This window comes from Aspergillus caelatus (assembly GCF_009193585.1).
Source record: "Aspergillus caelatus strain CBS 763.97 unplaced genomic scaffold BDV27scaffold_163, whole genome shotgun sequence".
In the NCBI taxonomy this organism is placed as follows: Eukaryota; Fungi; Ascomycota; class Eurotiomycetes; order Eurotiales; family Aspergillaceae; genus Aspergillus; species Aspergillus caelatus.
The window spans coordinates 74,039-84,336 of NW_022475426.1; the positions used below are offsets into that span (position 1 = coordinate 74,039).

The following is a 10,298-nucleotide window of genomic DNA, read 5'->3' on the forward strand; positions in this document are numbered from 1 at the left end:
CAATAATGTATCAGTATTATAAAGTCACACGTCTCTCCAGTGTCCAGCACCGGACAAAGCCCCAATAATAAAACCCCATTCTTATGTACAATATCACTCATCCATTTGCCACTGGTAATCCAAAGCCTCCAGTCTTCCTTTCCGATTCCTAGCTGCAAACCACTCTTTCTCGAATCCGTTACTGCGGTCCACTCCATCCCATCGGTGCCCGGGTCTGATTCCATATCGATTCGGCTGGAAAGCCCCCTTGTATAAAGGTTTACCGGTTGCGCTCTTCCCAGGACCCTTGTTCGTCAGGAATTGTGCAGCTGGATCATTCCACCGCTGTCGGGCCCGCAACTCGTCATTCATATCTTCATCATCGACCGTCCGGGCAACCGGCATCGCCCGCGCTTCCTGAATCTGCTCTCGACGTTTCTCTCGCTCTTGCCGCTGGACATCGCCCATCAGCGCCTCTTTCGCCTGTTCCTCCTTCTCAAGTTTTTCCTGCTCCGCCTTACGCGCCTCCGCCCGCTTCATTGCCACGTTAATAATTCGTCCAGACGCATCACGATAAATCGTCTCCTGTGCCTGCTCCCCTGCTGGATTGTCCTTATACAAGGCAGCCTCGACCTTCTTCCGTCGTTCCTGCGCAGCAACCATCGCAGCCGTCTGGGCCGCAGTCTGTAGACCCGCCCTCGCACCAGACTCCATCCTCATCGCTCCATCGTCATCCTCCCCTTCAACGACGGCAGGTGCATCATCATCTTCTCCTTCATTCCTACGCGCCGCATTCTCAGCAGCAGCCGACGCGATAATCGCATCCGCCGCGTCCTGCTCGTTCCCGGCACCGCCTAGACTCTTCCAGTTCGACTTTTTCGTGCGACGGAACTCCGCACTCCGGGTAGACGTTACAACTGATGGACCATCCTCGTCATCGTTCATGAAGTTCATCGAGGAGCTCTTGAGATCGGGAGGGTCGTCATCGGCAATGATCAGGCCTTGTGTGGCGGTATCGACTTCCTTGGTCTTCTTGCGCTTCTTTTTGGGTCGCTCCGTAGCGGGGTCGGCTGTTAAATAGTTCTTTGCGAGGTAATCGGCTAGTGAAGAGGAAGGCATTTTTGTGATGGTGATCGTGGCGTTTTTGGTGTATGGGAGATTGGATAAAAGCTGGTTTGGTGTCACCGTTATCTGATAATCGGAGGATCGTTTCGCCAGGATGTAGTTTGCCGACTCCAAAGGCGGTCAAGGTTTGACTCTATTCTGTATTCGCCAAGCATTTTAGTCACCCTCCAAGATTACCTACTGGTAGCCTCAGGCTGGAATGAATATCTTTGTACTCAAAGCCACGAAGTTTGATGGATATTTAACACTTCGCGTAAGAAACGTCTTTAGTTTATTCGAGGAATTTTGGTTATAGAAGTATGATTAGAAATCTTTCGACTGTTCAGCTCTGGTCTGCCATTATCAGGGCCCACTCAGGTCACGAGGTGTTCTGCTGTCACAGAGAACGTGACTGCCTCCATAGTTTACCTCCAGGTAAATACGAGTGGGCGTATGCTTCCTAGAGTGATATTCCAAGAGACCCTTCCTCTAAATGATCTTCTGAAATCAGGCTGCTACCGCGATCTTATGCTCTTCTACCTTAAAAATTCGAATAATGAATATGATATTTTTTGTGTTACCATCGAGTTTTGTGGTTCTTAAAAGGTCTCCAAGAAGGTGCTGATTTAGTCTCTTGGTACGAAACCTTTCACGCACAATGATTACCAATTGGCATTCTGTAAGGGACGGGCTTCGGGAAGACGCTTTACATAAATTAAAGTAGGGTTCTAGATATCCTGCATGCCCAATAGGTGGCTAGATAAGTTCGGCATCATTACACTGCTTTGTTACACAGCGTGCTTGTACTTCCCCAACGCCCAGCCTCTGATAGCGTCCCACAGATTTAGCTTTCCCTACAACCAAGATATAATATAGATCATCATCTGTTCTGCTGGCACGCCTCCCGATAATCACATAATTCAGAAATTCAACCCTCGCTGTGTCAAAGAACAGGAGACCGACTCGTTTTTGGCCGGAGTAGATGCCGTGACTTTTGTTCCTCGGGCGAATATGGCAATTCTCGAAGGTATGAACCTTAACCCTCAACACATCGTTGTCCAAATGGAGATATTTTGAAACACTGAGCGGTAAAGTCGTCATAAACTCGATCCTTCCAGGATACGCCATCCAAGACCAGGACGGTATCGGATGATCATAACCAATCGGCTCCGTCTTCGAATCAGGTCGCTTCCACAAAAGAAGCCGAGGTAGAGCGCAGGAGAAGACTCCATATTTTCCTTCAGTTTCCAGCGCCTTTTCTAAGCGTGTTATTAAACCGGTAAAAGCAGCTATTCTGTCTGTGATTACTGTGATATCGCGACGAGTGTAGTTCTCAATCAGTTCCTGGAGAAACTTGATTGTCGGGAGAATCCCAGATGTTATTAGCCTCCTCGGGAAGTTCGAGTCAATCATATACGACCTAGTCAGAGGACTAGCAAAGGCGTTAGCAGGAAATACTAGATCGATGATCTGACAGGTTTCACCATTCTATTTTTACAAAGTTATCACACCGGACTCCCTCTCCACATTCCCAGTATATACCTGACGATGTAAAGAAGACGGTTCGACGAGAGAGCACCCTCTCTTGAAGTACCCATGCCCGCTTATTTAGAGGCCCCTCATCCACAAGTCGACGGAAACTCTTTGCAGGGTTGGTCCTGCAAAGTGGCAGGCCAGTATTTCGAGCCCGGCGAGTATTGAGAAAGCCTTCTTTCCACTCGAACGCTGAACTTGGTGCCAGTGTACAGTATGCCGAAGCGAAGATATGTTCCATTTTGGTACCCTGGCTCTTCCAGTCCTCTTCATTACCCTGAATTATACAAAGAGCATCAATCCAAAGATATGTCTTTCCAAGTTCACGTGTCACCGTGATTGCATCTTGGAATAGCTTTGGCAGATCATTATAATTGAAGCCTTCGTCTTTTCGTCTTTGGAAGTTCTCATCCGTTGTAAGATACGGCTTTTGCTCCTGTGATTTATTACCCCAACAGTAAGACAGTGCCACATACTCAACACCGCATTCAAGCTCATGCAACTGTAACCTGTTGGCATCATCTTGTCGAACAGATATAACCCTTTCTGGGTGATGATTGCTACCATCTGCACGACAATCGGGATGATTTTGATCACAGCTCCTCAGCCATGTGCGGAGAAGATCAGACCGGTCAATCGGGGGTACAGAAGACTTTAGTTTACCTAGAAGAGGAAGTTCACGCAAACGGTCGGTGAGACGGAACTGGGGACGGGGCTCAAAAGAGTCGAGTATTTCATCATCAGGGTGAGTATCCCAGGATTCCTGCACACATCGTAGAAGTCGCTCGAGAAGCCTCTCTCCCTGCTGAAGCTGCTCCCAAGATTTCTTGTGCATTATCTCCTCTGCCACCTCTCGCCATGCTTCCCCAGCGAACCCTTGAATAGTTATTTGGACTTCTCGACGCTCCTCTGGCTCAAACACCTCATCAATTCGGCCTGGTAGCTGAAGACATCGTCCTCCCCCTCCTCGCTCCTTCCAACATCGCCATTCTTCTATCAAGAACTCCTCATCTAAACGGGCTGGATGTTCCATTGCTCTGCGTATCTTCAATATATGGCTGCATCGCCCTTGAGAGCTAGGAAGCAACAAACATTGCTAAAGGCCATGCCGTAAACCAGCTGTTCCCTAGTGGGGCCATGCTAGTTAGTGGAGACAGACACCACTTAGTTAAGCCAGCTGGCTTTTGCTCGATAATTGCGATCGACATAACGCATAGCCTCAGGCAAATCCGAATACCGGAGTCCCCAGACTGAGCTCCTAGAGGTTCCCTTCTTACTATAGCGCAGTAGGCGGTGTGTAAGGACGGTGAACTAAATTGAGGGTTTGGATATTCAAGATTTCTTACCAAAACCTTAGTGTTTTTATATTAAGTCACGTACTTAATACGTATTTAGTAGCGGTCCACCTTACACAATATACTCTAGTGTACTGTAATATATTGGAATCATTAATTAAACGTAGAGTTATAATCAAAGCTAGGATAATATGATACTAGTAGTAAAAGAAAAATGTAGACAGGGTCACCGTGAGTGAACTGTAAAGTTGGTAGTAATATAGTAATGGTGGTATATCTGAGCCTTCAACTTTCTCCCTGCAAGCTGGGAAGTTCAAGAAAGACGTTGACTTTGGTCATAACCCTCAGAATAGGACTCTGCGTATCCTTGGGATGAGCCGAATCGGCCGTGCGATTAATGCAGCGCTGCGATCCTTTTGCGTAACGAGGGTTTACCACAATCGCAACCCCTTTTCCAGCAGATTAGGCCTCAGGGCCCGATTACGTCTCGCTCGAGAAACTGCTCACTGATAGCGACATCATTAGTATTAATGTACCCCCGAAAGAAAACACGAAACACCTGATCAGTGCGACGGAGATAGTTAGGATGAAAACCGGTGTTGTCATCATCAACAGCGCAAGAGGTGCTATTGTTGATGAAGTTGCTATGGTTGATGCCCTGGAGAGCAACCGTATTGCCGTTGTCGGCTTGGACATTTACGAAGGGAGCCTGAGATTCATGCGAAGCTTATGAAGCAAGAGCGTGCTTTCATGGTTCAACATGTTGGAACACATACTACCGAGACATTAGCAATTATGGAGTCGTAAGCTATGGAGAACGCACTGTGGGCGATCTTTGGCGACGCACTTCTGTCGCCTGTGCCGGAGCACCTGGGGCTAGGCCACGGGAAAGAATTAAGCCCTATTAATGGGTTTTGTGCCGGATACATTGTATATAGATTTCTACTGTATAGGTCTCTCAATTGTTATAGAACATTTGACATCGTACTTCTTACCTCAGCATGTTTATTAATAGCTTCACGAAAGAAGCCTCTCAAAAGGGCTAAATGCTTTTGCGGTATTGAATCAATAAGGTCTAAAAGAAAGGCCAAATTGACTACATTGAAATGTTGACCATCCTATAGAATTGGATGCTTTCGCATCATTTCTTCTGCAATCGAAAATACATACACCTAGCTACAGAAATAGGAAGTCCAGAAAGCTAGCATGACAAGAGAGCTGTGTCTAGAGTCATATCATCAAGATCGGCAATGATAAGGTATTACCGGTTCTGACATACAGGGTGTTGAAAACAACACGCTCTAGCCATGTTTTATTTCTAGTGCCTGATCGCTTTGTTCTCAATTCCTTTGCTTGCTACGCGGAAAAGTAGGGCTTCGAGACAACCTAGATAGGAATGTCCAAGACCTTCCCCATAATCTAATACCATCTCTCATACAGTCTACAGCGGGTTCTTTGGTAAGAACCGTTTGGCCGGCTTGTAGGCGATCAAAGGCACGCCCATAATCGACCTCGATGATCAAACCCTACCTGCCGTTATCAACCGTAAGCCACCAATGCTTCAGCTACTATGAAGGTCTGTACTCAGCCCATAAACGGGTGTGCAATTCGGCGACGATGAGATCGTGAAGAGCAAGCAGGGTTCTGGAAGCGTCACTACTTGTATGGCATACGCCGGCTTTCGTTTTGTCAAAGCCATTCTAGCGGCTAAAGGTTGTAACACACTAACTGAGGAAGCTTATGTCTATCTTCCTGGAGTTTCTGGTAGCCAGAAGATTACCGCTGAGCTTGGGGTTAATCACTTTGCCCTCAAGATCGAGCTTTGCAAGATGGGTGCCGTCAGGGCACTTCCCATGGGCAAAAGTGTCCAAGAATGGGACTAATTTTCTTGAAGTAGATCCAATTTAATGCAGAGGAGTTATATCGCCTATGCTTGGGGAATATGAGCGAAATGATTCCAACGCGTCACTCCAAATCTTCCCTTGTGCAATGGCCATCATAAGAGAGCACTTTCTAGGTCAACAGTCCATGCCATGGTTGAGAATCCAACCAATAGCCCAGCTCCAGCATAATGGCATTATATTTATTTAAGTTGTTCTTATTCTTGTATACCCTTGATGGTGATAGGTGAATAAGAATTAAATACCCATCCCAAAGGGATCCCATGAGACTCGCCGCACCCTACGATTAGATCACAATATTTACAAAACTGAAGAACTGGTAATTATACGCTGTGGCCCCAAGATTACGCCCTAAAGCTATCATTTATGTACAGATATTTTTTTTTTCTCATGGCAAATAAGCATGAATTACACGCATAGGTCAAGGGTGGTACCGGAACAAAGATGCCAACATCACGAAGAACTGCTGTCGGACTCTTCAGGAATGGTCGCAAATTTGTTAAGTACCTGCTTCAAGATAGGCCGTCGGATAGGTTTACTACGTATGTCAGCAGCTTCACAGGACATTGAAGGGGATGCACCTACCTAATGAACATGTCCATTCCGGAGTCTATGCAGTCTTTGATATTGCTATCCTCTGAAAAGGCGCTCAGGGCGACAATAGGCGCCGAGTATCCCATCTCACGAATGAGTCGCGTGCTCTGAAGTCCATCAAGGATTGGCATCTGTGTGTGTTAGTTATTGTACGAGATGTAATGTGGAAGAAACCTTACCTGGATATCCATGAAGATGAGGTCGAATACTTTGCCCTCTTCCATGTTAGCCTTGACAGTGTCGTATGCCTCTTGCCCATCCTTGACTACCGTCACATCGTAAACTTCCTCAAGGGCAAGCATCCTGACAGGGTCAGCAGTTGAAAGGGTATAACTATTGACATATTGGACGTACCGAAGGGCTACTTCCTGATTAATCTTATTGTCCTCGGCCATCAACACGCGGATCTTCTTCGAACCATTGTCCGAGGAATCTTGGTTAGACTCTGATGGACCCTTTGATGGAGACGAAGGAGCCGATGGAACAGTAGGAGCGAAGAATGGTTGACTCAACCCAACTAGCCGTGGCTGGACATCAGGCTTTTCGAAGCCAGTGGCGAGTGTTTCTTTGTTACCAACAGAGCTGTGGTTTGATGGGGTCTGAGCGATGTTGGAAAACTCCTCCAGTGAAAGTGACACAACACTCGGTGTCCTTGAGCCGGCAACGCTGGAGCTTCGCGTGCTAGCTGCTGCCTCCTTGACAAATTTCAATGGTATCTTCAAGGTAAACAGCGCCCCGTTCCCTTCTTCACTATCCAATAGGATGATGCCTCCCATAAGTCGAGATAGTTGAGCACAGATACTCAAACCAAGTCCAGTTCCTCCGTATTTCCTGTTCAATCCCAGGTCTCCCTGCACGAAGGGATCAAAGACACGCCTCTGCATGTTGGCCGGGATGCCTGGTCCATTATCCTCGACCTCAAACTGGAATATGAGTGTCCGCAAATCAGACTGGGAAGGCGTCTGTGTAGCCACTTGGTTGTCGAGAAAGTCGGCACCATCCACCCGCGTTGCGTTTGACCGTGAGGGAGTCCGGGAACGTACTCGTGAGGTCGGTTTAGAGTCTTGCACCAGCGTCACGGAGCTCTCGGGGTTCGGGACTTCCTCCACACACCGGATGCGGACCTCGACCTTGCCATTCTCAGGGGTGAACTTGAGACTATTCCCAACCAAATTGATCAACACCTGCAGGATCCGATGTTGGTCGCCCCAGAGCACCATGTCCCTGAGTCGGCCTGTCTGCGGTGGACCAACAGCCGGGTGTGCCCGTTCAATTCCTCGTTCCTGGCACATGGTACCCCGAGGCTGACTATTTCCAGTGCCGACATAGTTGACACTGAAATTAATATGCTTCTCATGTACTTGGTTTTGGAATATGATCGACAGCTGAGAACGGATGTCAGAGAGTCTAAACTCCTTCTCCTCAAGATGAATAGCCTGCTCAATCTGATTCCTGCTAAAAGTCAACAAGTCATTCAACAGATGCAGCAGGAGATCGCCAGATTTGTAGACCACCTGGAGCGACTTCTTAATCCGATGCAGGTCTTCTTCTCCCATGCACACCGCACACATGCCCAAAATTCCATTCAGCGGCGTTTTGAGCTCGTGCGAAATGTTGGCGATGAACAAGGTCTTGCTCTCGTTAGCCGCTTCTGCTGCCAATTTGGCCTTCTGGAGTTCCTTTGTCCGCTCCACCACGCGTTCTTCCAGTCGATTGTATTGGATCGTGAGTTCGTCTGACATCTCGTTGAAAGTGCTGGTCAACTCCGTGAGTTCATCCGTCACGCAGGATCTCCGTTCCTTCACCCTCGAAGGAATCCGGAAAGAGGACCGGGGATCCTGTCGATTGCCAAAACTGTGAGAGCTGTTGAATCGCTCCAGCGGCCGTCGAAGGCGTTTGACCCAAGAGACAGGGGCGCCTTTTTCATCCATATGTTCCTCAATAGTCTGTACCGTGTCTCTGTGTCCATTGGTTACGTGCTCAATGTAGCCTGCGGATGGTGTTGGCGGCACCTCTGGTTCGATCGATTTCCGAGCAGCCTCCCGCATCCTGCGAATGGGAGCAACAGCCCAGTGTGCTACCAGAGGCACAACTAAGATAATGAACCCTGCTGTCCCGAATACACAGGCAAGGATGATCTTCCGCAGACGGGCCACCGGCGTGAAGGCTTCGGAGTGCGTTTCCTCCACCACAAGAATCCATTCAACCAAGGATGTTTTGGGCCGAACCGCGCCCACTGCGACATTGTATCCTTGTTCGTTTTTGGTAGAAAGCTTACTAACGGATTTATTCTCGTTGTCCTCGGATTCGACCATCAATTTCAGCGCCATAGGGTACTTGGAAAGCTCGAAGGAGGTACCGGCGGAGACGCCACGGTGACGGCTGTCTTGGGACGGCAGGGGCGTGGGCTCGAAGATGTAGTGAACCTGCGCGTCGGCGAGAGCTGGTTGATCAGTGGACGAAGTGGCTGTTGCAGGCTCTGTGGAGAAGCGGTTCTCAGGCCTAGAGGGGCCGAGGAGGAGGACTTGCCCGGTGTTGCCCAGCCCGTCGCGAGAGCTGACCACGTTTTGCACGTTCTCCGCGCTGGCGACAACCCTACAGCTTGTTAGCATGGATACCTTGCGTCTCATCGCCCGTCGCCCGACAGAAGGCCACCCACGTCATGAAACCTAGGATATCTGTATCTGATGTATTATTGACAATGGGTAGTGTCAGGGAAACCAGAGAAAAGGAGTTGTTGATTGCTATGGGACCCAGCAGCAGCGCAGAAGTTAATCCTAGGGTGTAATCGGAAAAGGCATTCACCGTGGTAGCATTGCCCTTTTCAGGGTTTTGTGTATATGTCAAATTTGGATAGAGATTGGAGGGGTATCCGAGCCCTTCATCGCCCAGCTTTACGGAACTGCCATTCGAGTAGGTGTAGGGAAGTGTGATCTCCGGTATTGAATCACTAGTGACTTTCAATAATCGGTCGCGACCATTTTGTCCGTTCTTCGAGTAGAGGATGGCCTGGTATGTGCTTAGGTATCCCCGGCTGCCGAGTGCCGATTGCACGTCGGTGATGGAAGTCGCCCAGTTCGCCTCTGATGCATTGCCGGCATAATAGCGTCGCAGAGCCGATTGTACCAGGAGTCGCGTGGAGATAGTTTTGCAGGTCACTTCGAGGAGCTCGAGGCTCGAGGCAATCTGACTCGCTTTGATGGTCGCGACGAGTTCAAGCCCGTGCGATCTGTTCGGAGGTCAGCGACCGTGAGCACACGTGCGAGACTGACCACCTACTCGACATCGACTACAAAACTATATGTGGTGGTCCACTAGTGCGTCTTGTCAGTTTGTCGATCTCCCTTGCCCGTTTTCGTGGTCCAAACTTAACTTACTGTCGCAACGGCGAGGATGACAATACCCACTAGGGCCGTCAGGAGTACTAGCAGCCCTAGCTGCACGGCAATGGGGATGCGCATCCGGGCACGGCAATGCCAGCAATGGTCAGTCCATGGAGGGGATTTGGTAGTTTCTAGTGTCCTGCTATGGGGACCGAAAATCTGGAGAAAAGAGAAACACCGGCCTAGCCAGGAGTGAGATGCATGTTTATTTGATCCATCGACCGTCCGCGGTTAGGAAGAGCCCAGAATATTCTGCACTAACCACGTTGGAAGTGCAAGGTAAACAGCCATCCCGATCAATTCCTTGGAATCAACGCGAGCAAGGGTCTGACTTAGACGGCGTTGATTTGTTGAGGGCCCGCCACATAAAGGAGCTAATGAGGGTCTAGACTACGCGAGGTCCCGCGCATGACACGCATGATTGGAATGAAGCCGGTGGGGATCCTCGGATAACACCGTTGACACTTGGCCTTGGAACAATATCAACCGAGCTAGAAAAAGAAAAAAAA

The 10,298-nt window shown here is 48.9% G+C and overlaps 3 protein-coding genes across 3 annotated transcripts; all 3 read right to left on the reverse strand.

Annotated features, from left to right (window-relative positions):
- cwc26 (putative cell cycle control protein (Cwf26)) lies at positions 1–1,392 on the reverse strand. Its single transcript, XM_032076149.1, has one exon. It carries the CDS (start codon positions 1,096–1,098, stop codon positions 94–96), a length of 1,005 nt encoding a protein of 334 aa, XP_031924831.1. The 5' UTR covers positions 1,099–1,392; the 3' UTR covers positions 1–93.
- Positions 1,393–1,839: 447 nt separating this feature from the next.
- BDV27DRAFT_166709 (HET domain-containing protein) lies at positions 1,840–3,777 on the reverse strand (the record flags this gene model as incomplete). The annotated part of the gene is made up of 3 exons (XM_032074261.1): positions 3,316–3,777; positions 2,568–3,279; positions 1,840–2,515 (listed from the first exon to the last, which is right to left on the reverse strand). The coding sequence occupies exons 1-3, from the start codon at positions 3,647–3,649 to the stop codon at positions 1,840–1,842; spliced, it is 1,722 nt and encodes a 573-aa protein (XP_031924832.1). The 5' UTR covers positions 3,650–3,777.
- Positions 3,778–5,887: 2,110 nt separating this feature from the next.
- On the reverse strand, positions 5,888–10,068 carry tcsB (putative sensor histidine kinase/response regulator TcsB/Sln1). The gene is made up of 7 exons (XM_032067918.1): positions 9,784–10,068; positions 9,686–9,720; positions 9,066–9,635; positions 6,761–9,001; positions 6,586–6,709; positions 6,398–6,537; positions 5,888–6,350 (listed from the first exon to the last, which is right to left on the reverse strand). Exons 1-7 carry the CDS (start codon positions 9,865–9,867, stop codon positions 6,266–6,268), a joined length of 3,279 nt encoding a protein of 1,092 aa, XP_031924833.1. The 5' UTR covers positions 9,868–10,068; the 3' UTR covers positions 5,888–6,265.
- Positions 10,069–10,298: the final 230 nt, after the last annotated feature.